The 26,464-nt window shown below is 42.8% G+C and overlaps 2 protein-coding genes across 2 annotated transcripts in view; both read left to right on the top strand.

Annotated features, from left to right (window-relative positions):
• Positions 1–17,348, top strand: part of NUP133 (nucleoporin 133) — a 54,228-nt gene extending 36,880 nt beyond the window's left edge. The window contains exons 17-26 of the mRNA XM_055308920.1: positions 328–427; positions 1,305–1,556; positions 2,372–2,505; positions 4,255–4,413; positions 4,889–5,024; positions 8,425–8,543; positions 9,503–9,583; positions 10,341–10,405; positions 12,664–12,752; positions 16,371–17,348. Coding sequence (XP_055164895.1) covers positions 328–427; positions 1,305–1,556; positions 2,372–2,505; positions 4,255–4,413; positions 4,889–5,024; positions 8,425–8,543; positions 9,503–9,583; positions 10,341–10,405; positions 12,664–12,752; positions 16,371–16,507 — 1,272 coding nt within the window. The 3' untranslated portion in view covers positions 16,508–17,348. The remainder of the gene's footprint in view (positions 1–327; positions 428–1,304; positions 1,557–2,371; positions 2,506–4,254; positions 4,414–4,888; positions 5,025–8,424; positions 8,544–9,502; positions 9,584–10,340; positions 10,406–12,663; positions 12,753–16,370) is intronic.
• A 5,946-nt stretch (positions 17,349–23,294) lies between these two features.
• On the top strand, positions 23,295–26,129 carry ACTA1 (actin alpha 1, skeletal muscle). The gene is made up of 7 exons (XM_055308987.1): positions 23,295–23,419; positions 24,214–24,354; positions 24,465–24,789; positions 24,907–25,068; positions 25,154–25,345; positions 25,464–25,645; positions 25,728–26,129. The coding sequence occupies exons 2-7, from the start codon at positions 24,226–24,228 to the stop codon at positions 25,869–25,871; spliced, it is 1,134 nt and encodes a 377-aa protein (XP_055164962.1). The 5' UTR covers positions 23,295–23,419; positions 24,214–24,225; the 3' UTR covers positions 25,872–26,129.
• The last annotated feature ends 335 nt before the right edge of the window (positions 26,130–26,464 follow it).

Genomic DNA, 26,464 nt, shown 5'->3' with positions numbered 1-26,464 from the left:
TAAACCTTTTATTTGGAGAAGGATATGTATATATCATTGCAAATGTATTAATGTTATAGTAACGAGATAAGTCTCTTACTCAAAAGCTTACTATTTATATTACTGATTAAAATGTTCCATCTTATAGCAGTGGATTTCCTACTTTGGTTATTATAATTTTCCAAAACTGCAGCTAAATTATGAAGTAAAGCATTTCAGTGCAGAAAGAACCAAAAAGTAATTCTGCAGACTTGGTATTTTTTAGTATTAATAGACTTTGGTGTTTTGAGTTACCTTTAAAAATACTGAGATTCATCACTTTCTGCATGTGTTAACATTTTTTTCCAGGACATGCTACAAGCTGCTAGTCATTATCGACAAAATAGAAACTCCTTGTATAGAAGAGAAGAACCGCTAGAACAAGAACCTGAATATGTTCCTTGGACGGGTGAGTTTGCAAGCACTGAGCCCAAACATACTGATTTATTATTAGCAAAATATATTTCTAATGACTGTTTTTGGAAGCTATAATACTCCCATTAGTTCAGGTTTATAAGTGAAATGAAAAATAAATGCCATCTCCAGAATGAGCAATTCTTGTGAAAACTGCTTTTTATTTCCTTAGAATAATTTATAGATCTTTTCATAATTTAACTAGTACTTCTTATGTGTACACTAGATTTTTTTTTTAAGATTTTATTTATTCATTCATGAGAGATAGAGATGAGAGAGAGAGAGAGAGAGAGAGAGAGAGAGGCAGAGACACAGGCAGAGGTAGAAGCAAGCTCCATGCAGGGAGCCCGACGTGGGACTCCATCCCGGGACTCCAGGATCACACCCTGGGCGGAAGGCAGGGGCTAAACCACTGAGCCACCCAGGGATCCCCCTAGATTTTTTTTTAAGTACTCTCTACCCTCAGTGAGGAGCTCAAACTTAGAATCCCAAGGTCAAGAGTCACATGCTCTAGTGACTGAGCCCACCAGGCACTCTGTGTCTACTAGATTTTAGGACGTATAGTTACTCAAGGAAGCAGGTCCTGGCTTTCTAGGAGAGAGAGAGTTCACTATATTTAATGTTGATTTAATACAAGGAAGTAAGTGGAACAGCATAAGAGGGATTTAGAAGGAAGAAGTATCATGTTTACCTGGCTTTGTTGAGGAAGTTTCCATAGAGAAGATGGGATTTGAGCAGGACAGAGGTATCAGCTGACGCCCTATGTGATTTATTTTTCCAGCAGCAGTGAGGTGATAGTTTTTAGACAGTTGGTTTTTCCCTTAGCCGCCATAGAACCCTTACTTACCATATTACTTTGTGTGATTTCATAGCAACAAGTGGTCCTTCAGGCATCCGAACAGTAATAGAACGCCAGCATGGGATTGTCCTGAAAGTGGTTTATCCTCAGGCAGACAGCAACCTCCGAAACATTCTGACAGAGCAACTGGTAGCACTGATTGATTGCTTCCTGGATGGTTATGTTTCCCAGCTGAAGTCTCTGGACCGATCTTGTGATCAAGAAAGATACAGCAGTCTGGAAATGGAGTACCTACAGAAAAGATCAGTTCTCTTATCTCCACTTCGTAAGTACATGTATAGCAAGGGCCACGGGTCTTTGAATTTGCAGAACAGATGAAGGAGTCAGATCACTAATGTAGCAGATACAATATACTATCATTCATCCAACCATAACCAAGAACTTAAAGCAAAGCATATGTGTACAGTTTGTTTTTTAATTTATTTTTTTAAAGATTGTATTTATTCATGAGAGAGAGAGAAGAGGCAGAGACACAGGCAGAGGGAGAAGCAGACTCCATGCAAGGAGCCCGACGTGGGACTTGATCCCGGGTTTCCAGGATCAGGCCCTGGGCTGAAGGGGCGCTAAACCGCTGAGCCACCCGGGCTGCCCCTATGTACAGCTTTCTGTGTTGATTTGTTCGATTTTGTTTTCAAAACTTCCCAGTACAAGTGCCATAGACAGTGCTAAAGAAGATTTGAAAATGAATAAATTAACAAATGGAAACTGCCCTCCAAGAGCTTGGCATCTGAGACCTTTATGTACATAACTAGTCTGCACAGTAGAGCAGGTTGAGGCCTGTTAGAGGGCACAGCTGGGAGAATGTGGCCGTTCAACAAAGGACCCATTATTTTTATAGAGAGGAGGAAGGATAAGGGCCTGTACACTCAGGAAGGAAACTGCCTCCTAGAGAGACAGGAATGGGCAGCAGATTCACTTTGTCTCTTTAATGAATTTGTGTGGATGCCAGTAACTAGAAAGGTTTCTATTCCATTATGTTTAGAATATAATATGAGTTGAAGGTAAAATTTCCAGTCATTTTTTATCACATATTAAGTTTTCACTAACGGGATTTTTTTCTATCTGTTCTCATTTTTACAGTCACACTAGGCCAGTACCCGTGGGCTGCTTCTTTAGCAGAAAAATACTGTGATTTTGATATCTTAGTACAAATGTGTGAGCAGACTGACAACCAGAGCAGACTCCAGCGCTACATGACCCAGTTTGCCGATCAGGTAGTGTCGTCAGGGACATAGGCAATAGGTCCTGTAGTGAGGTTTTACCATTTCAGATCTTACTTGGGTTTTTGAAAGATGATATACAATCTTTTTGTAGTTAACTTAGCTACCAATTTGTGCATTATGTTTCTTGGTAAATTGGCAGGCAATTCCAAGTATTATTGAATGATTCTTTTAAGGTTTGAAGAATATGTTAAAACTTTCATTTCTATTCAGATATTTTCAGTTATAATTAAAAGTACTTAGGTATACGAATGTTGGGAGAGTTCTTAAACTTTGAAAAAAGATCTTGGGAGCACAAGATGCTTCAGCTTTGAGAGAGCTTAGCTTTCCATACACCAAAGATTTTTGCTTTCCTTGTTTGACATCATGCTTATTTTTTTAAAAAGTTCTCATTATGACACTCTCTAAGTGAATTCTAGTTGCTCCTAAAGGCCATGTTATTCAGTTGATCTTCATGTGAAACCTGATTTTTTTGCTACTATGAAGTGACATTGTATACAGACAGACATGTTTTGCCAATTGTTTGTTTACCTTAGTACGTCACAAACATTTGTCCTTATTAAGTATTTCACAGCAATGTTTTTGATGATGTTAGGGTATAACGTGGACTAGATGTAACTTACCTTATTTGATCAGGGCCTAATTGTGGGACACGGCTTATTTAGTATTTCATAATAGGCTAAGCCCATCATGGTTTTTATTCTTTTTGTGGATTCTAGTCCTTTGCTGACATTTTCCATCCATTTTTGTATGCTTTTATTTTCTTTAATATGTTTAGTAAATACTTAAAAATCCTTCTGTGCTACCTCCAAAATCTGATCATTCTCAGGTCTGCTTCTGTTGCCTACTACTTGTCATATTTTTCTGCTTTTTATGTCTTGTAATTTTTTTTGTTGTGTTTGGATATTGTGTATAAAAGAGCCGTACAGATGGAAATGAATGCTATTTTTACCTGGGGAGGCAGATATGGTGAGAAGCAGGTCACTCAATTCAACCAGAATAGAGGTGGACCAAGGCTTGGTTGTGGCTTTTGTTACATTCACTTCATTTCTGGTTTCGAAGTCTTATGGTACCGGTTCATTGCAGAATTCCCACTTTGGTGGAAAGATCTCTTACATATATGGCTGTAGGACTTTTTAGTCTTCCTTTTCCCTCTAGCCTTCCATATTACCCCAACATCTGGTGGGAAAAACTGACTAAGCATTTAGGGCCTATCTAGATTTCTATTTATCAAACCAGCCTGCATGGCCTCCTGGCAAAGAATTCAATTCTTGAGAATCTTTCATTCTGCACTGTTGCATAGAACTTTCAGGGACAGTGGAGATCTTACTCATATTTTCTGTCTCAGATAGCACATATAGGGCCATTGAGCACTTGAAATATGGCTAGTGTGACTGAGGAACTGAATTTTTTAATTTTAATGAAGTTTAAACAGCTACATGTAACTAATGAGTACCATTCCACACCATCCATATATAAAGTTTACATGATCTTGAGCAGGATCCCCTTTCTGAATCTGAATTCCTCATTTGTTAAATGAAGTTTTACTAAGTTAAGTTTTCTTTAGGACACTACCATATAGAAAATAAGTGTTTAAAAGAAGATTTTTATTCTAGAATCTAAGACCTTTAAGAAAATTTAATATTTTATTATCAGAAATGTACTTTTTAAAACTGTACTCCCGAATATTGTTGGATTCTTTGCTCTGTTTTTTGTTTTTGTGTTTTGTTTTTGTTTTTGTAGAATTTTTCAGACTTTCTCTTCCGTTGGTATCTGGAGAAAGGAAAGCGAGGCAAATTATTATCTCAGCCCATTTCTCAGCATGAAGAGTTGGCAAATTTTTTGCAAGCTCATGAGCATCTTAGCTGGTTACATGAAATTAACAGCCAAGAATTAGAAAAGGTAAGGAAGATTGAGTTACATGGAGCCGATTTAGGCAGTTTTTTATTTAATTGGTTTAGCTTATAGTGATTAAAATATTATTTAGAGGTGATTTTAAATATGTATCTCCTGTTCGCTGACATAATTTGAATAAAGTGTTCTTTTTTTATTTATGATGGCATAAAACAAAAAAATGTTCAAATTTTGGGTAAAAACCATACATGAATTAATTTTAAAGTTTGTCCTTGACAAGTTGTTGAAGTGAATATGTAATTGTTCTAGAACGAACGTTTTATGTATGTTTCTTTTCCCAATAATTAGTGTGGCAGGTTGATATTTTATTGTGCAATCACTCTCAGTATATAGTACCAATCAGTTTTAGGTTTGCTAGTATTAATTGATTTTTCATTGTTATCAGTTGGGAATAATTTTGGGTTGTACTTAACTTGAATTAGTACTGAGAATCTTACCATTTTTCATATTTTGTTTATTGTAGGCTCATGCAACACTTCTGGGTTTGGCAAACATGGAAACTCATTATTTTGCAAAGAAAAAAACCCTTCTTGGTTTGAGTAAATTGGCTGCATTGGCTTCAGACTTTTCAGAGGATATCCTACAAGAAAAAATTGAAGGTAAAAGAAAGGATTTGAATGTTAATCATGCTATCAGTGAACTCTTAGAATGCATTCCTGTTATTAATAGGGCTTATTAGAAACAGGACCCATCACTCCTTTAAGAGGTGCGATTTCTATCCAGTCTCATTAGATACTTAAGTACATATTTTTTGGGATTCTATTTTTTACAGAAAATCTGTTTGTTAAATAAGAATTCCTAAGAATTATGTATGATTTGAAGAGTGCTCTGAGTATACCCTGAGTGACTCATAATCCAAGAACAAGAAGAACTGCAAAGAAATCTTTGACCTTTTTAATCAGTGGGTTTGTTGTAAATAGTGGTAATTTTGAAGCTACTGGTTTCAGAATTCAAAACTTTTTGGTGTCATAATTGTATCCAACTATTTTGTTACATTGTAGGTTGAGAAAATGATACATGTCATTTTTGAGAACCAAGGGGAAGGGAGATAAAATCTAGAAGGAAGAGAAGGAAGAACCCTGTATACAGCATTTGAATTGGAGATTTCAGATGGAATCAAGATTATTTAAAATTAAAGTATTCCTTGGCTCTGTTCACTGAAAAGGGCTAAAAGCAGTGACACCCCAGTAGCATGAGTATACCTAGTCCTATGTTTTGGCTTCTAACTACTTCTAACTGTTTCTTAGTAAAAACAAAGGTTATTGAGGAAAGATCTTGAATCTTGCTGAGCCAGAGAGCAAGGTTTTTGTAGAGATGTCAACAAAATAGCCTCCACTGGCCGAGTTTGAACACCAAAAATAATGATAGTAAAATGATAGTAAAGCATTTTATTTCACCATTTAAAAGCAAAAATTCATAAATCTACAGTGATGCCCAGAATGGGAAGGATCAGTGAAATTCTTCTTTACGAAAAAAGAATACCAGCTGATAAGTGTGGAAATAGGACTTGGGAAGCATCTTGCAACTATAGTGACTAATTGTTCATCAAAGGATGCTAAAACATTGAGTCTAGGGTTTAGGGGTAGAAGATCATCTCATGTTTTCAGACTGTCATTACACACATCTAACAGACCATCATCAGCAGTGAGACAGATTAACATTATATACTTCCTGGAGTGATGCAGAATACCACTTGCATTGCTTTCGTGCTAGAGATGTTCAACCTGAATCTAACAACAGGGAATGATTGGATGTATCCTATTTGTGGGGCATTTAATATAATCAGCCCAGTCTTTTCAAAATTAAGCAACATAAAGGGCAAAAAAAGAGGCTGTTTTAGATTAAAGTAGCCTGAGAGCTGTGACAACCAAATGCAGTATGAGATGCTTGATCAGCTCCTCAGTCATCCCCCAAATAACTGTGACAAACATTTTGGTGACAACTGGGGAAATGTGAACATAATAAATATTAGATGACTTTACTATATCTGTTAAATTTTTCAGACTTGATAATGATACTGGTTGAATGGTCTTGTTCTTAGGAGGTATATGCTAAAGTAATTAGAAATGAAATGGTGTGAAAGTCTGCAACTTCTATATTAAGGGGAAAAGCAAATCGATGGGTTGATAAGTAGATAGGTAGATAAAGCAAAGATGGCAAAATGTTAACAGCAGGTAACTCCAGGTATACAGTGTACACTGTATTCTTTAAATTTTTTTGTAGGTTTGGAATTTTTCAAAATAAAAATCGGAGGGGGATCTTAGCTATGTGTTCAGGGGTGAACTGTATGCAAATACAGGTGTTTGGTTTCAGGGCTTAGCCACAGAGTCCAGTCTCTTAGGTACAGATTCTAATTATACTGCTGTCATTTGTTTCTTCGAGGAGTGGGAATAGTGGAAAGAATCTAGATGGAAATTGGACAGATCTGATTTCAGATATTTTCTCCAGCTTACTATCTTTGTGACTTTGGATACCCTCTGACAGGCCTCAGTTCCTCAGCTATAAAATGGGTAGTTACAAGGATTGGAGGCACTGTTCTTGAAAAAAAAAAGTCTTACATATATTATTTAATAAATCCTAGGATTAGCATTTAATTTTTATTATTAAAATTATTTGGGCAGCCTGGGTGGCTCAGCAGTTTGGCACCGCTTTTGGCCTGGGGTGTGATCCTGGAGACCCAGGATCGAGTCCCATGTCGGGCTCCCTGTGTGGAGCCTGTTTCTCCCTCTGTGTCTCTGCCTCTCTCTGTCTCTGTGTCTCTCATGAATAAATAAATAAAATATTTTTTTAAAAAAAAATTATTTTGCACTGTTGAGGGAAATCTTCAGTCTTTTATTTTTAAGCACTGGTAGTCCTTTTTTGTTCTAAAGAAGTGTGTATAAATTCAGCAAGGTTGGCTGATAATCTGACGTGGAAAGCCATAATTTAGTCTGATCACCAGAGATAGACCATGTTAATTAAATCAAAGTTTTATTTCTTGCTACCTCACCCACCAGAAATCGTTAGAACTGGTCATTTTGATTTGATTACTTCTTAACTTTCACATTCTTAACACAATGGAAGTATTTTCAGATGTCAGTAATTACCTACAGACTGTCATCAGTGTATCTGGTCATAGGGAGTAGATTTTTGAAAAATAACTTCCTTTCTGGTAATGTGAATAATTCCTTATGGAAATTTGTAAATTACCAGGAAAAACACAAACAGAAAAAAACAAATTGTCTATATAATATCTCACTGCCACAGAGATTACTACTATTACTGTTTTATGTATCCTCCCAGTCTGTTTTTCTCTGTATGGAAATTGCACAAAAATGATTTGATTGTAAAGTGATGTCAGTATTTGTATGAGCGTATTTGTGCTTTGGTCACTGTACTTTGCTGTGATGTGACCGCTGTGTTTATGAGGCTGCATGGCAGTTCTAGATCCTTTTCCTCTGTAGCCCAGCCTGGGGATGGTCTGCAGCCTGGATAGCTTATGGCAAGTAAGCCTCACCTTGTCACCTCATCCTATTGAGATTACCATTGCTAGTTAATAGGTTTGACACATAAGCTTCCAGGTTTTGTTTTTCCTAGAGTATACTCATTGTGGCTTTTAAGTAGATCATTTCCCCTAGTGAAAGATTATGCTAGAAACTCTGGTGGGAGTTGCTAAGTTACCATAAAATGGGACTGGATCCCCCGATCTGAAGGACTTGTGCCTCATGAGATAGCCATCTGTTCTACAACTTCTTCAAGCAGTAGGGTGTATTTTCATAGCTCTTCTCTCCCCTCCTGTATCTGGGGATAGTGTTTGTTTATATGATTTGGATCACACCATGAATATGTTTTAGCATAATCAGAAATCAAGAGTTAGCAGAATTAATAACATTTTAAGTTCACCAAATAGTGATGAGATTACCTTTAGAGATGTTCCTCTTTTTTAAAAAAAATTCAGATTTGTTTTATGATGGAGCAGAAGAGTTTATTCCTCTCCCCGCCTCTCATTTTGAATTCTAGAAATGGCTGAGCAGGAGCGCTTTCTGCTGCACCAGGAGACCTTGCCTGAACAGCTGCTGGCGGAAAAACAGCTAAGTCTCAGTGCAATGCCAGTGTTGACTGCCCCACAGCTCATCAGTGTGCGTGCTTTTCACATCCTTGCACCATTCCTTAGTCTCAAAACAACCTCTCAGTATTTGAGTCAGATGGTATAGTTCCTACAAGTGGTCATCTGCCCACTTCCTATTTTTCTGGTAACTTTCCCCTTCCCCTAGAATAGTTGTTAGAAGTTGCTTGAGAGCAGGACTCAAGTTAGTGGAAAGTAGTGGGTCAGCCTCTGCCTCCACCTGTTCCTAGAGATGCTCATCCAGGTGACCAGAAGAAAGTATTTGTATTTTTCAGCATAGGACAGACATGTACCATGAGGTACAGTTCAGGCTCTTCCATAAGAAAAATGTTCAAGGAACTGGATTTTACATAGCCTATAAGTACCATCCTCACCCTTTTTCTCTGGAACATAGCACATTCCTAAGGGCATAGCTAGATTATGGGCTACAGCCTAGGTAGGCTAGCTTTGTTGTTATGTACGCTTGTAGTGTTAACTTTGCTTCTCCTTTGCCTTTCAAGAAAGCTTTCAAATGCAAGAACAATGTAGGATCACTTTGAATTTGCTCTAATTCTATTAAAAAGAAGACAATTCAAAAACTTCAGTATTTTAGCCATTACTAATAACAGATTTCCTATAATTGAGCTCACAACAGCCTCTCCATATATAGCATATTGCAAAGAATATGATCAAAAGAATACTGAAATACATATACTGTCTTGAACTTAAGAATATAAATGTACTGACATTTTAAAGGTACATATACCAAGTTATGCAAATTAAATACTGTTGAGCATAGGCACATTTTGAAAGACAGTTTATTGTGAGGGTAGATGGAGTGTGAATTCCAAAGATGATAGTCTTCTTACTATAAAATAAAAATACCTGTGACTTACTTGAAAGACAGAATGACTTATTTTCTCCATGAATTTCTCTAGTCTTGGTTATATGATTACTTAAAATAATCCTCAGTCTTATTTGAACTTGCCATAGCTGTATATCTGTGAAGAAAACAGAAGAGCTAATGAATATGATTTCAAGAAAGCTTTGGACTTGCTGGAATATATTGATGAGGTACGTAAATCACTTGAGATGATCATGGGCAGGTATCACAATTTATATATTTGGCTTTCTGTAGAGCTAAAGACATAAAAAGAAAAAAATTACTCTTTTAGCCAGTTGTGACAATGTGTTAATTTAAAAAGACTCTGGTTCAGATATTCCTAACTTGGCTTGTGCAAAACTCTTTTAAAAAGCTGTCAGGAGATTCCCTTTCCTGATAATTCTCAGACATTCCCAGATGTCTTTTTCTGCACATGAATAAAAAACACTGCTTTTCAGAATCCTGGGATATTTTTTCTCTTTCATTTATGAAGCCATTATTAGTTCCTTAGTCTGATATATTGCTTTATCAATTTATTCTTCACAGTATTTATCCTAAGAGGAGCTGTTCTCAGCCTTCTTTGGCAGGGTGGGGGGAGAATATAATGACAATTCTGTAGGTTAAATAGTTGGCCCTGCAATTGAAAGTAGTTTGGTTAAAGGAAAAAAAAAAAAGTAGTTTGATAGATTTTTAAAATGTAGTATATTGGCTTTTATATTACCTTGTTTAAAATCTTAACCCTTTCAATCAGATTATCACAGAATAATCAAACTAATTCACACACAGTTATTAATTGGCTTACACTTCTGAGTATTGATGTCTTAAAAGAAATTTTTTAAATTATGAATTAAAGTAAATCAATCATTTATGCAGAATTAGCTAACTCAAGTTTAAGCATGTATTTTTAAAATCAGGACTTAATGAGGATTTATTTGTTTTACTGTAAAGGAGGAAGATGTAAACATAAATGATCTAAAACTGGAAATCTTTTGCAAAGCTCTTCAGAGAGATAAGTAAGTTCTTAGTTCTCATCGTATGAATCTAAGCTATGGTTTTGGAAAAGGACTCTTTAGGAACATTATATCATACATCAAATGATTTTATAACCTAATTGTATTATAACATAAAAATCTTACTGCATGGGCAGCAGTGGTGGCGCAGCGGTTTAGCACTGCCTGCAGCCCCAGGGTGTGATCCTGGAGACCCGGGATCGAGTCCCACGTCGGGCTCCCTGCATGGAGCCTGCTTCTCCCTCTGCCTGTGTCTCTGCCTCTCTCTCTGTGTCTCTATGAATGGATAAATCTTTAAAAAAAAAAATCTTACTGCATGCATTAATAATTAAATTTTTCATTCAATAATAAAGGGAGAGTTTAAGGACTTAGGACCACTGATATGATAAATTTCTACGTCTGATTTTATTTATTTGAGTGAGCAAGAGCAGAGGTGGGATGCAAAGGGAGACTGGGAGAAAGAGAATCTCAAGCACTCTGCACCCAGTGCAGAGCCCTATGCAGAACTTGATCTCATGATCCTGAGATCATGATGACCTGAGCCGAAACCAGGAGTTGGTTGCTTCACTGAATGAGACACCCAGGTGCCCCTCTACTTTTGATTTTAAACTTTTGATTTTAAAATTTGGACTGTTTGCACAGAAATATATATGTTCCTGATTTTCATGTAAGTTGGGCCTATTCTGCTAAACAAGAAACTGCATTTTGTTTTAAATAAAAAGTTTATTAGCGTATCAGTACTCTTTTATAAGTTACTGAGACCTCTTTTTCACAATCCTCTCCTTCCTGAGGAGGGAGACTTCCATGGGAAATGGTGGCAAAGAAAGGTGGTGGCAGTGAAAGACAAGAATAATCGCTTGTGAGGATGAATTATTTCTGGGAAAAGGATTTTAAATAGATTGTAACTTGAGTGCTAACACTCTTCCCTACTCACAGTTTTCCTATTTATATGAGAAATTGTATTACTATTTTTACTAAAGCATTTCTTCTCTGATCACTCCCAGATAGTTAAAATTGTTGTTCTCTTTGGTCTTGGAGGTCACTCTCTAAAGCATCTGGCTCTAACCACTTGATTCTTCTTCCTAATCTTAAAAAAGTATATTGTCATTTGACTGGAATTCCTTGTCATGACTTCATGTTTAAAAACTTTGAGGTATGGGGCAGCCCTGGTGGCTCAGCGGCTTAGCGCTGCCTTTGGCCCTGGTTGTGATCCTGGGGACCCAGGATCAAGTCCCACATCAGGCTCCCTGCATGGAGCCTGCTTCTCCCTCTGCCTGTGTCTCTGCCTCTCTCGCGCTGTCTTTCACGAATAAATAAATAGAGCCTTTAAAAAATATATTTAAAAAAAAAAAAACTTTGAGGTAGGGCAGCCCGGGTGGCTCAGCGCTTTAGTGCTGCCTTCAGTCCAGGGTGGGATCCTGGAGACCCGGGATTGAGTCCCATGTCGGGCTCCCTGCATGGAGCCTGCTTCTCCCTCTGCCTGTGTCTCTGCCTCTGTGTGTGTGTGTGTGTGTGTCTTTCATGAATAAATAAATAAAATCTTTAAAAACAAAAACAACTTTTAGGTATTGGGACACCCGGGTGGCTCAGTTAAATGTCCACCTCCTGATTTCGGCTCAGGTCATGATCTCTGGGTCCTGGGATTGAGCCCCGCATTGGGAGCCTCCTTCTCCTTCTGCCCCTCCTCCTAGCCCCTGCTTGTGCGTGTGCTCTCTTTGTCTCTCAAACAAAATCTTTAAAAAAACCCCACAAAACTCTAAGGTATCATGGGATATATATATTCATTAATTACTACAAAGCAGTGAGTGGATCTGTGTGTGTTTCAACAATAGATAATCTAGACTAGATAAAGAAAACTTGCTACTATTTTATTTTAATGAAAAGTAGAATATGTTACAACATACTATAACTATTACTTGTGCTCTGAAGATCATGCTTGGGAGTCCCTACTAGATTTGTTACTTTTTTACAGAATTTTTTTGGCAAAGATGGCTCACTACTTGGTTTTGACATCAAATATATATGGTTGTGTTGGGGGAATAGCTACCTAAGTGTAGCATTTTGTATCTAATATGGAGACTCTAAGTATAATACAACATTTAAACCTCTCTTATTTAAATAATTTGAAACAGTATCACAAAACTCAAGATTCTCCAGCCCGGCACAACCATCAAAACAAAACTACAGGAGCAAACAGAAGTCATTTATATTTCAGATAATCTGTTATTTCATTTTCTTCTCATTGCAATTTTGTTTTTTAGCTGGTCCAGTTCAGATGGCAAGGATGATCCAATTGAAGTATCTAAAGACAGTATATTTGTGAAAATCTTACAGAAACTTTTAAAAGATGGTAAGTGGTTTGTTAATATTGGAAATTGTATCATCGCTCCTCAGTTTTAGAAATCTGAGAATAATGGGTATTGGCTAAGGTGTCAGTGCTAGGGCAGTTTAAACAATATCATACTCAGAGAATTTTTTTTTAAAATGAAGGAAGGGGTTTTTCCTTTCCTCTCCCAGCTGAGGGAACATGTGTGAAGGTGAAGTCTCCATCCACATAGGTCCCAGGGGACTCCAGTGGGCAAAGTCTCCATGTTGATTCAAGATGGACAGGGAATGGATTCAGATACGGGTTGTGACACCAAAAATCTGTATGATAGAAGTAACCATTTTCTTTTAATTTTTCAGTTAACTCTTGTGAAGATAGAAAACTTGAGATATAAATGAGAAATAACTTTTTGTTATATAACTGACCATACTGTGCTTAAGTACAAATTATAAAATGCTTTTATAAATCCATTTTGGACATTAACACTCTAAAATTCATTTTAGGAACAAAATAAAAAGAAACAAGGAAATATGTTTTGTATATGTTTTTTACCTAAAACAGTGAGCAAAACTCCATTTGCTGATTGAGACACAAGTATAAAGGAGCTATTCTAAGGGGGAATATGAAGTAGAGGATACAGTTGACCCTTGAACAATGTGTGGTTAAGGGGTACTGACCCCCAGCACAGTTGAAAATCCACATAAAATTCTTACTCCCTAAAAACTTCAACTGTTAGCCTGCTATTGACCAGAAGCCTTACCAATAACATAAACAGTTAACACATAACTTTGCATGTGTATTATATACTATATTCTTACAATAAAAGAAGCTAGAGAAGAGAAATTGCTATTGAGAAAATAATAAGAATACATTTACAGTACTGTACTGAATCCAAAAAATTTGGACCTAAGTGGACCCATGCACTTCAAACCTGTGCTGTTCAAAGATCAACTGTAGTTACCTTCACCTTTTTTCATATTACTGAGAACTTAACATATGGAGAGTGTTAGAGATGAGCAGTTTTGCACATTTTATACACGTGTGGCTCCTGTTATATCATTTTCTATCAAAATGTGTCATACTAAATTCAGGCCATGTGCAAAATAAGGCTTAGAGTTTACCAGTCTTTGCAAAAAGATAAGGACATTCTTTTGGACCACATGGGAAAAACATACAGTGATAAGTTATTGTAAATTCAGTCCTCTTAAATGGATGGGACTTTAATCCATCATAGTGACATTTACACACATTTGAAAGTTTTCTATATATATATATGCAAGAGACATTTTTTAACATACATAAAACGTGGCAAACTGAGTCCCTGGTATGTAGTAGTCACTCAACAGACACTTGTTCTTTGAATGCCTACAAGTATTTTGTAGATTCAAAGCCCCAGCTCCTCTGTAATGGATTGTATTCTGCCATCTTGTATTTTAGAATTGCTGGCTTACCCTGGGAAAGTAAAAGGGGGCTCTTGGAAAGGTAGTGTGAAACCAACCATACCACCCCATATTCGGAGGTGAAACAAAAGCAAACTCTCAACCATTTGTGTGTCAGAAGCTTTTGTTTTACAGCCCATCGGTGGTGGTCTCCTTGCATTCATTGCTTTTCAGATTTTTAGTCGCGTTTTATAAGTGATCCAGTGAAAATACAGTTCTATGACTAGACAACTTGGAACTTGCCTAGAATTGATATGGATTTTATTTATTTACTTTATTTAATTTATTTATTTATTATTTATTATTTTTTTTAAAGATTTATTTTTATTTATTTATTTATGATAGACATAGAGAGAGAGAGAGAGAGAGGCAGAACACAGCCAGAGGGAGAAGCAGGCTCCATGCCGGGAGCCCGATGCGGGACTCTATCCCGGGACTCCAGGATCGCGCCCTGGGCCAAAGGCAGGCGCGAAACCACTGAGCCACCCAGGGATCCCCGATATGGATTTTATTCATGAAAAAGGAATGCTTGATCATCCTACATGACAGATTTAATAGTGCATTCATTTTCAAAGGCAAGCAGATAACACAAAGGTTAATCAAGCCTTTTCATTGTTACAAAATAAATAAAAATTAAAAATGAATTAAGAGATATAGCAAAAGAACCTGACTTTTGCTTGAAAGTATTTGAAATACTTGAAATTCAGAAACAGCTATAACACTTGTAAGACTTTTTTTCTGTATTTGAAAATGAAGAAATAACTGGATATAGTTGATTTCTCTGTGCTGTTGGAGAGATTTTCCGATTGGGCCTAATAGATTATTAGAAAGCATTTGGACTCAAATCCAATGTTTTTCATGAAGCTTGTTCTCATAAAAGTGCCACAGAATTGAGTTATTGCTCAGGTAAGTGTTTAGTGCCTTTTAAAGGTGACTTTGCTCTTTTTGTTATTCTTAGATTATAAATCATAGATGGGCAGCAGGAATGGAAAGTTGTGGTTTTATAGAAAAAATTACTGAATTGTGACCAAAGGACAAAAAAAAGTAGAAACTATTATGTAAATAAATAATATACACAAATGAAAGATATATATATTTATTATAACAAGAAGGTAGGGACGTCTGTTTTTGGAAAAATTTTAATAATACTGTAGAATAATACTATATACAGTAGTAAATGTTTTTAAAGGACAGATCCTGAAGGTAGAGAGATAAATAGCCTCAAATTTCATAGTTTTTGACAGCCAGCAATTAACTTCAGCTTGTGGAATGTATTCATCCAACAGATATGTTTAACTTACCCACATGGAATTTTTTGGTTTGTTTTTTTATATTATTGAAGTACATTATACACACAAAATGCACAATCTTTGTTGAAAGTATTTTAATTGTAGTAAATGATTATAAATATTTTGGATTTAGCCTCATAACATTTATTAACCCAGATTTTTATTATATAACAAGTACAAAAAATGGTGCTAGGCACTTTGAGGGTATTAAAAAAAAAACTCCGTATTTGATTTTGAGAACTTAATGCTAATGTGACAAGTTATATTGTCTTATTGAATTATTTTCTAGTTTTCTTTATCAAGTGAGAAAATTTTATGTGCCTCTTTGTAACTACACAAATCCTGATTCTGGCAGTTCCATTTAATCAATGTTCATTGGCTTTCCAGCTTTATAGAGGACTAATGAAGAAATGATTCTTCTCCTGTCTCATTTCAGACTGTATTTTGAGACACTATAGCTAGCTTTCATGATATTATCTCTGCTAAATTATTTCTCTCTATATATATAATTGGGTATATGTTTAATATATATAATTCTTGAAATACTTGAATATATAATTGTTAGAAATACTTGTTTTCAGGTGATTATTAGTTGAAAACTTCCATTCTGAAGAAATGACTTAAGCTATAGAGAAAAATGAAAATATTTCAGATCTTATTTAAAAGACTTTAATCAGATTGGCTGTTTTGACCACTAGGCGGAAAAATACTCAAGCACCCTCCTCTAAGTAAACAATGTCCTGTCGTTAGACCTGCAAGTATGTTTGACAGTGGAAGGAATTTAGAACAGTATTTCCCAATAGTGGAGTGACATTATATTTTAAATAGAAGCACAGATGTTGTTATCATTAATCATCTTAATTCATTTGAGAGTTTTATGAAAATAAAAAAGGACTGTGTGTTTGTGTTTATAGGTATTCAGCTCAGTGAATACTTGCCAGAGGTGAAGGACCTCCTACAAGCAGACCAGCTTGGAAGCTTAAAGTCCAATCCTTACTTTGAGTTTGTTTTGAAAGCAAACTATGAATATTATGTTCTGGGACAAATGTAACTTTTTCTAATAACAGTCACTGTTCCTGGAAATGTATATAATATAAGCCTCTCTTTATAAAAATCTTAGGTCCTAAACATCTAAAAATTTGTACAGTTTTATAACGTGTTGCTGAATTTTGTATACTATATTTTAAAGCTGCTACAAAACAGCTGTGTGACTGTAGTTTTGGTTTTTTGTTATAATTTCTCTTATCCTTTTTCCATCTGAAATTTATCACTTGTGATTTCCATGCTTTCTACCCTTTCTTTCTCTCTGTCAAGGGTTCTGGAGTTCTTACTCTGGTTCTGGCTACTTGTATGCACAAAGCACTTCTAGGCCTCATTTCTGTAACTCTAAACATGAACAAGCTTGCACTGTCTCTGAAATTGCTGTGACTTTAGATGGTATATCCTGAAGAGAATCTGGAGTATGTGATGTCTGTTTTGGTTAGGGCTAGTGGGAAAGATGTAGTAAGCTAGATGTGAGATATGCTAACTTGCTGTAGGACTAGAAGACTAAACAAGTGGCAAAATTCATGTGAGCTTGAGAACTGATTAATTCACTGGGAGGATATTAAATATTTCTACATGAATAATAGAGTATTAGAGTAGTGAATAAGACCCCTCAGTGTTTTCTAACCTATCTGTAAGTTACCGTAAGTATACAGTATTAATGTTAGCTACAGTCTTCCAGTGTGGGTGGGGAATTCAGTTAACTTCATATATTTTCAAAGTGTTTTACAATGAATTCCAGCTTTACCACAGTCTGACTAATGTAAAGCATGTGTTATGCTAGAAGCCATTATAAGTTTTCTTAAAATGGCATCTGATTTACTGAAAAGTGGTGGTTCTCAAAGCTTCGTTGTTCTGACCGATGTCATCACTCAGTTTTTATCAGCTTCAAATAAAGACCAGAGATTGGACAGGGAGTTGCTGGCATATTCAGACTTTGGCCCGGTTGAATGCTCACTAAACAACTTGCTCCAACAGCTGAAAAGGTCAGAAGTTAAATATGGTGAAGAGAGTCCTGTTCCTGGTTTCATAAAGTACAACCATCATGCCCTCTTCTCCTCTAGGCTTCAAATCCAGCCTTTGAACATGGTGGCAAAAACAGGTTAATGGAGCTCATTACATTAATAATGAAAGGAAAGACACTAGCAACCTTGTCTTTTTCTGTTTGCAGCTTGTGCGTTGGACAGCATCAGGGCCCAGGTTAGGAACTTACTGATGGATGCTAAGGGAAGTTAGGAAGAACTTGTCAAATGGTAGCTAAGAAATTGTTAAATTCTTATGTTATAGGACAAGGCTTTGGTTCTACATAGACATTAACAATTTTTGCCTGTATGATCCTTTTAGGTAATAATGTGCTCTTGAGGATACAGGATTGTGCCCCCTTCAACATACTGCCACAAATCTAATATCCCTAGTGTGACAGGAAAGCCAGTCTGACAATGACCCTGGCCCCATTGATGGCATGATGTGGCACTACTGGTGTCACAGTATAATGCATAGTCTTAATTTGAGGGAGAGAAAGGCTCACTCTTCTAACTCTATCTTGTAGTCAGCCTAGCACCAAAATAGTTGGGTTTTTAAAAATTAGTAATAGTAAAATTAAGGCTTTAAGATTTTAAATAATTTTTCTAAATTTTTAAAAATTTGTTTCACAACAGTCTTTAGCAAAGAATTGAAATTTTTTTTAAAAAGTGAGCGTGTTCTCTAAGGAAAGAGAAATTTTACTGACGTGGGAAAGGTTTTTTTTTTTTTCACTCACATTGTGCTGTTCTGAAAGTCACAGCTTGCAGCCTGATTAAATGAAACAATAACATGTTTTTGAAAGTGAGCAGCCAGCTTTGTGTGCTGAATGTTTTAAGAATTTGTGAATGTGTCAAGGATGAAGGCAGAACCAGAGATATACATAAGGGACTTGCTGAAACTCCAGTGAAGGAAAAAGCTATTGATACCCTCTATTGTAGGAATTTCATTTTTGAAGAAAATTTCAAAACTGGATTGTTTGTTTTACTTTGAGGTCTGAACCAGAGTCCTGAAGTGTTATCACCCACCAGGCATATTAGGCCTGCAGGTAAATGGTACAGCGCATTTCTCCTTTGAGGTGGATTTCTTTCTCTAGAAACAGGAACAGAAGGAAAGCCACACTGTAATACCATCAGACTCACTTCTTATTCTGTTGTAATCCAGCACACTTGTACATTTTGAGGCTGAGGAACTACAAAAATATTAATGTAGTCCCACCTGCTTATTCCTGGACCTTTTACTTGGAGAACGCCTGAAGAGAAAATAGTTTTACTATTTCTACATAAAATCTACTCATTAATACCAAAATATTAAAAATGTTGTGTAATTCTAAAAATTTTTTAAAGATTTTTATTTATTTGACAGTATGAGGTGGGGAGGCAGAGGGAGCAGCAGACTCCCCACAGAGCAGGGAGCCCAGTGCTAGGCTTGATCCCAGAATCCTGAGATCATGTCCTGAGCTGAAAGCAGACACAGTCCATTGAGCCACTCAGGCACCCTTAATTAATTCTAAAATTAAAAAAAAAAAAAACCTGTAGAAATGTGTAACGTATTTTTTTCTAAGTATACGGAAGAAGATAAACCCCTGTAATCCCACCAGCTAGAAATAGCTTCAGTTACAGGTTTGAAATGTATATGAGGGACACCTAGCTGGTTCAGTCAGAAGAGCATGCAACTCTTGATCTCAGGATCATGAGTTTGAGCCCCATATTGGATATAGAGATTACTTAAAACTTTTAAAAAGTGAAATGTATCTTAGACTGGGACTGTGCATACTGTGTGTTCTATAACCTAATGTGTATTGTGAGCAACTCCATGTAGCCTTAATCCAGTGTTCCCCAGTCTTTTTCCCATTGTCATTCCTGAGGAGTTTTTAGACCCATTTTGCCCTAATCAGTCCACACACACCCCACCCCCGTGGAAGTTTAATACTGCAGATTAACTATATTTTTTATGTGCTGTGCCTCTGGAGGGCACAGATCATTGTAATATCTAATTTAAAATTTTTTCACACCCCCAAGAAACAATTCTCCCCCCTTTAAAAAAACCACATCTTAATTAATTAAATAACCACATCATGAGAGACACAGAGAAGTAGAGACACAGGCAGAGGGAGAAGCAGGCTCCATGCAGGGAACCCGGCATGGGACTTGATTCCAGGTCTCCAGGACCAGGCTCTGGGCTGAAGGTGGCACTAAACCACTGAGCCACCCGGGCTGCCCAACATCCAGTTCGTTAATGACCACATGACACTTTACCACATGGCTATGCCATGCTTTATTTAATAGTTCTCTGCCTCCTTAATGATCTTACACTTGAGAGTAAATGGTTTGGGTTGGTTTTTTTGTTTTGTTTTTTACTTTATTTTTGCCACTTTAGGTAATACTAAAATAGTAAGTCTTTGTACAAAAATCTGTGTGCACTCCAAATTCCTGTGAAATTACATGACTCTTGTTGAGTTTTTGATGTTGACACGTGTTTAGCGAACAGTTCTAGTAATATTGAATGTCCTTTGCTCCCCTCTTGTACCATCTCACCCCCCTCCCCTCCTCCAAAGGCTCAGAAGAAAGATACTGTACTATTTGTCCATGTTCTAGGCACTTCATTCTAATCTTCAAGTCAGTGTTCAGGAGTAGGTAGTGTCCTCAGTTGAGAATATGGAGTCTTTCTTGAAGTAAGCTGCCAAGGTCATGTAGCCAGAGTGGAGGGGAGTACACCCAGAAATGCTTCACTGCAAAGTGCAGGCTTGTAACACACGATGCCAGACACTGGGGCGGGGTGGGAGCTGATGTTTCCAGTGGAATCCTAGGCCGGTAGAGATGGCCAGGTCAGAAGTCCTGACTTCACTGTAGGACGTCTTGGCCCCTCGGAAAAGGTTGCTTAAGGATCTCTTACGTTTCCAGAACCAAATCAAGTGTTGGGGAGTATTTAAGAAAGGTGGAAAGCAGTTCCCACCCCACCCTGACTGCTAGTGGGAGGGAGGGTCGTCCAAGCCTCAGCTGTGGGACCTGGGGATGTGGTCTAACTCCCTGAGCGTTGCTTTTCTGATTTTTAAAACTGACTCACCTGTCTACCTCAGAATAGTTAAAAGTGAGGGTGGGCATACAGGTTTGTGAGGAGCTCAGAGGACAGGGCTGAGGATGAGGGAGCTGTGAGCATGCAAGGGCCCTGTCAGAGTGTCCAGAGCCGGGTTGCACCTGAAAACTTAGAAGCAGGCGCTGTCAGGCACGCCCTACGTGGCTGAGCTCGACTTAGTTCTCAAAAGGGTATGCAGGCAGTCACCCGCTTATCAGGCGAGAGCAGGGCACTGGTGCGTTCCCCCCAAGTGTACATGTATGGAGACCGTTTTTCCACTCGCTGGTGAAGTTGTTCCCTAGGCCAATGAGAATTCAACAAGACCAGAATGGTACTGGGTGGCTCTGTAGTGACCGGGCAGAGACTATTTAAACGGCTCCAACCGTGGGCAGAGAGCAGGTGTCTGGCTGGGTGTTCTCGGGGCCGCTCCCCCAGGTTTGCTGAACTAGGAGCTTCTTCCTTGGGAGTGTTTTTTTTTTTTTTCCTTTCTTTTTAAAAAGATTTCATTTATCTATTCGTGAGAGACACACGAGAGGCAGAGAGGTAGGCAGAGGGACAAGCAGGCTCCCCACAGGGAGCTGGATGCGGGACTCCATCCCTGGACCCCGGGCCCGGAGCTGAAGGCAGACCCTCAACCACTGAGCCATCCAGGCATCCCGGAAGTGTTTTGTTCATCGCTTTGTGTGTTTGAAGCTGCTGGACTCTGGGCTTAGGAAAGTTTGCTGTAGGAGAGAGGACTGCACTGAGCAAGAGTTTGGGAAAATGTTGACAACCCCGTTCCCCTTTAAAATACCAAATTTCTAGCTATTCTTCCTACTTTCGGGCCAAAATTTAAGCTTTCCTCTTCTATTGTATCGACAGCCCATTTGCCAGTTAATTTTTTTCTAGTGTCTTCACTACCCACTGAAAGCAGGACATGAGGTATTAAAAATGAAATATAGTTCTGTCACTCTCTAAAATAATTGAAAATGTTGAATATGAATCCACAGTAGCTTTTGGCACACCCCTTATACTCATCACATAGGCCCCATACTAACCAAACTATTTTTTAATTGACGTTGATGGTTTTAGGAAGAGCTGCCATGAGGTGGGCTACAGAGGAGGGTTACATGTGCTCTGTGTCCCTCCTCCAGAGAATCCACACCTGTCCCAGTTGCTGGGCTCCACCACCAAATGTGAATCGCAGCTATTCTGGGAACAGTTAAGCACGTCAGAAAAATGAATGATTCCATTCTCACTGATGTACCCCTCAAAGCATGTCACTGAGTTCACCACAGAAAATTGTTTCTCCTTATGCCTTCTACAGCAGCGTTAGGACTGTGCTGGTTCCCCCAGCCTTGCCCCCCCCCCAAAAAAAAAAGAGAAAATGTGAGCCAGGCACCAACTGGATAACCTCCTCTGACCCTCATTCCACCATACCATAAGTAGATCCAAATCCTTCTAGAAAATTTGAAAGGCATATCCCCGTATATCAGTGATATAAATAGAACCGCTTCAGCCAGTCTCTGGTGGATGGTGACTCTCCAAGGTGGACTGGGAAGTGGCCTGGCCTTGGCAAGGCATCATCCTCTAAATATAAAGATGAGTTTGTTCAGCCTTTGCAGAAGGAAAAATTGCTACCCATCCTAGAGTGCAATGTCCTTGTCCTCTTTACTGGGAGGAAAGGTCGGGCAAGGCTTCATTTAGTAAGGGCGCTTCACCCATTCCACCCCCAGGTTGTGGGGTGTGACCCGTGCCTTGAAGCCCCAGGACGGGGACACTCTTACCCCACCGAGGAGGTGGGGACTTGGGGACTCAGTTCGGCCCACCCAACCTGGGGCAGGTCCGTCCAGGAGAAAGAGAACACTCCCCAAATTCACTCTATGAACCCCCCCTCCCGTGTGCGCTGCGCGTCCCCGAGGCGAACAGCTCCCGGGCGCCCTGGCTTTGTGCCTGGCGCTGCCAGAGCCGCCGACCCGGCCTGTCCCCGGGAGCCCTACGCTTCCTCCTCCTCCCCGCCTCTCCGGCCTCCCGCCGCCAGTTGTCCGGCCCGCGACAGCTGCGCGCCCTCCCGCCGCCGGCGGCCCTCTCCGCGGCGGGGGCGGGGGCGGGGGCGGGGGCCGACTGGGGTCAGCGCTCTGAACCCGGGAGCTCAGGGGTGGGGAGGGAGAAATGAAGCCGACTGGCGGGGAGCGGGGTCTCCTTCCTTGCCTTCCTGGGCCCCCGGGGCTGCTACCCCCGGCCTTCCCGTCCCACCCCTGGCGTGGCTCCCTGCTCCCTGTAGCCGCGCGGGGGGCCCCGGGGGTCTGAGGAAGCCCAAGGAAGGGCTGAACTGTGGGAGGCACCCGCCGGAGCGCGCGGTGCGAGCAGAGCGGACGGGGTGGGGAGGCCTGTCGGACAGGTGCAAGCTCCGGGAGCGCAGGCGCACGCACGCACCCACTGGCGCGCGCGGTGACCCTCGCCCCACCCTGTCCCCTCGGGCGGGCAACTGGGCCGGGTCGGGAGGGGCCGACCGGCCGGGGAGACACTCCATATACGGCCCGGCCCGCGTTACCTGGGCTCGGGCCAGGCCGCTCCTTCTTTGGTCAGCGCAGGGGACCCGGGCGGGGGCCCAGGCCGCGAGCCGGCCGGGGGTGGGGGCTCTAGTGTCCAACACCCAAATATGGCTCGAGAAGGGGAGCGACATTCCTGCGGGGCGGCGCGGGGGGGGCGCCCGCGGGCTATATAAAACCTGAGCGCGAGGACCGGCGGCCACCGCAGCGGACAGCGCCGAGAGAAGCCTCGCTTCCCTCCCGCGGCGACCAGGGCCCGAGCCGGAGAGCAGCAGGTGTAGCCACCCGCCCAGGTAGGGCGGCGGTGGGGGAGGGGGCGGGGCAGGCGAACAATAGGACGGGGGACGAGGTGACGGGGCGCCGCCGAGGGAGCCCGGAGAACTCCGGGGTAGAACCCAACCGACCGCCTTGCTCAACCCCGAGGCCTACTCTCTGCCTCCTGCGTCTCGGTCCTCAGAGCCACACGCGCTTCAGAGACGACACCATCAGTTTGGGAAACTCCAAATTTCTCCCCAGCGCCTTTGGGCTCCTCTGCCTGCCCTTGAGTGTGTGCCCGGCAGATTCAGGGCTTTGCGTCAGTCCCCCCGAGGGCAATGCCCTCCCGACGAAGGCCAGAGCCAAAGGGCTGCGGGGCCACAACTTCGGGGGGGCCCTCAGGAGGAAAGGTGCCGCCCGCGAGGGTGCGGCGGGCCCCCCTCCGCGTCCCGAGCGCCGAAGCCCCTCCCGCGGGCGCGCCGGGGCTCCTCCGGCCGGGCCTGGCCTCCCAGGTGGGGCGGCCGCGGCGCCGAGAGGCGGGGCGCCGGCGCCCGGGTCCCGCCGCAGGTAGCCCGCCGCGAGGGCGGAGAAATGTCTGCGGCCCCTATGCCGGGGTCCGGGCGGGAGACGGTGTCCGCGAGGTCGCGACGACCCCGTGCCCCTCTCCCGTCGCAGCGCAGCCCTGAGCCCGGGAGCGAGGCCCGGACGGGTCCTTTGGGTGCTCCCGGGCCCGTCGCGCGCGCTCCCGGGCGGGGGTGTCCTTCGGGCCCCGGGGCGGGAGGGCTCTCGGGCCGGCCGACGCGCATCTCCGCGGCCTTCCTGTCCTTTGCAGAAACCAGACACCATGTGTGACGAAGACGAGACCACCGCCCTCGTGTGCGACAACGGCTCCGGCCTGGTGAAAGCCGGCTTCGCCGGCGACGACGCCCCTAGGGCCGTGTTCCCGTCCATCGTGGGCCGCCCTCGCCACCAGGTCAGGCAGCGCCCCCGGCGGAGGGAGCCGGGCCGGGGTCCCCGTGTGGCCGGGGTCGCCCCGCGCCCCTCCGGGCGCCGTAACCTCGGCGTGGTGTCTGCGCTCCGCAGGGCGTCATGGTGGGGATGGGTCAGAAGGATTCCTACGTGGGCGACGAGGCCCAGAGCAAGAGAGGCATCCTGACCCTCAAGTACCCCATCGAGCACGGCATCATCACCAACTGGGACGACATGGAGAAGATCTGGCACCACACCTTCTACAACGAGCTGCGCGTGGCCCCCGAGGAGCACCCCACCCTGCTCACCGAGGCCCCCCTCAACCCCAAGGCCAACCGCGAGAAGATGACCCAGATCATGTTTGAGACCTTCAACGTCCCCGCCATGTACGTGGCCATCCAGGCGGTGCTGTCGCTCTACGCCTCGGGCCGTACCACGGGTGAGTGCGCGCGGCCCGCCCCGCCCCCCCGCCCCCCGCTCCCCCGCCCCCCCCGCCCGCCGGGCCTCGGGGCGCCCGCTCACCCCCGCCGTGGCCCCCGCCCCGCCCCACGCGCAGGCATCGTGCTCGACTCCGGCGACGGCGTCACCCACAACGTGCCCATCTATGAGGGCTACGCCCTGCCGCACGCCATCATGCGCCTGGACCTGGCCGGCCGCGACCTCACCGACTACCTGATGAAGATCCTCACCGAGCGTGGCTACTCCTTCGTGACCACAGGTGCGCGGCGCTCGGGGCGGGCGGGGCGGCGCGCGGGCCCCGGGGCCGGCGCTCAGGGCTCCTCTCCTGCGCCCGCCCCCCACAGCCGAGCGCGAGATCGTGCGCGACATCAAAGAGAAGCTGTGCTACGTGGCCCTGGACTTCGAGAACGAGATGGCGACGGCCGCCTCCTCTTCCTCCCTGGAGAAGAGCTACGAGCTGCCCGATGGCCAGGTCATCACCATCGGTAACGAGCGCTTCCGCTGCCCGGAGACGCTCTTCCAGCCGTCCTTCATCGGTGAGTCGCGCCCGCCCGCCTCCGCCGGGGCCCGGGGGCGCGCCCGGCCCGCCCGGCCCGCCCGGCCCGCCCGGCCCGGGGCGCCCCCGCCGCTCACGCTGCTCCCTGCGGCCCCCAGGCATGGAGTCGGCGGGCATCCACGAGACCACCTACAACAGCATCATGAAGTGCGACATCGACATCAGGAAGGACCTGTACGCCAACAACGTCATGTCGGGGGGCACCACCATGTACCCCGGGATCGCTGACCGCATGCAGAAGGAGATCACGGCGCTGGCCCCCAGCACCATGAAGATCAAGGTTGGCGGCGGCTCGCGCCCCCTGCCGGCGGCGGGCTCGGGGGTGCGGGCTTGGCCCTCCTGACGCGCTCTCTGCCTTGCAGATCATCGCCCCGCCGGAGCGCAAGTACTCGGTGTGGATCGGCGGCTCCATCCTGGCCTCGCTGTCCACCTTCCAGCAGATGTGGATCACCAAGCAGGAGTACGACGAGGCCGGCCCCTCCATCGTCCACCGCAAATGCTTCTAGACCCCATGCCACCAACAGCGAGCGAATTCTCCTCAGGACGACAAATCGGCTCAGGTTGCAGGTGGCTGACTCGAGTCACCGCTGCAGCAACTTTGTCTCTAACAACTCGAGTTGCTGCCGCCGCAACCCTACACAATGTTTATAACGTGTACATACATTAACTTATTTACCTCATTTTGTTATTTTTAAAACAAAGCCCTGTGGAAGGAAATGGAAAACTTGAAGCATTAAACTCAGCCATTCTGTCTGTTGCGTAAAGTTGTTTGTTGTGTTTATTTGCTGGGGTGGGGCGGCGGGGGGGAGGGGGGGACGAGGGAGGAGGAGGAGGCCCCCCCCATCTTCTTGTGTCAATTTCCACAACACTTGGAATGAGTGCTCTCCCTGCAACACCATTACTTAAGTCTTCCCTTGCTCGGGATTTCCCCCTCTGGATCAGATCCATTCCCAAACACTGGCCGCCCCGTCGGGGCCGCGACCTGGCCCTCTGTGGTGGGGTCCGGAGCCTCTCCCTGTGCAGGGCGCTGCGGTGAGCAGCTGGCGGCTCTGGTCCGCCGCAGGCGCCGGGCGCTGTCCACGGTGCTGGCGCCCGGGAC

Source organism: Nyctereutes procyonoides, unplaced genomic scaffold (genome assembly GCF_905146905.1).
Source record: "Nyctereutes procyonoides isolate TBG_1078 unplaced genomic scaffold, NYPRO_anot_genome, whole genome shotgun sequence".
Lineage (NCBI taxonomy): Eukaryota > Metazoa > Chordata > Mammalia > Carnivora > Canidae > Nyctereutes > Nyctereutes procyonoides.
The sequence above is the reverse complement of the archived record's forward strand: the minus strand, read 5'-3'. Positions and strand labels throughout refer to the sequence as shown.

Excerpts from the sequence above, each read along its gene's own strand:
- ACTA1 (XM_055308987.1), top strand. The coding sequence starts at position 24,226 with ATGTGTGACGAAGACGAGACCACCGCCCTCGTGTGCGACAACGGCTCC. Across the intron at positions 24,790-24,906 it reads CGCCTCGGGCCGTACCACGG|GCATCGTGCTCGACTCCGGC; the intron begins GTGAGTGCGCGC and ends CCCCACGCGCAG. Across the intron at positions 25,646-25,727 it reads CCAGCACCATGAAGATCAAG|ATCATCGCCCCGCCGGAGCG; the intron begins GTTGGCGGCGGC and ends TCTGCCTTGCAG.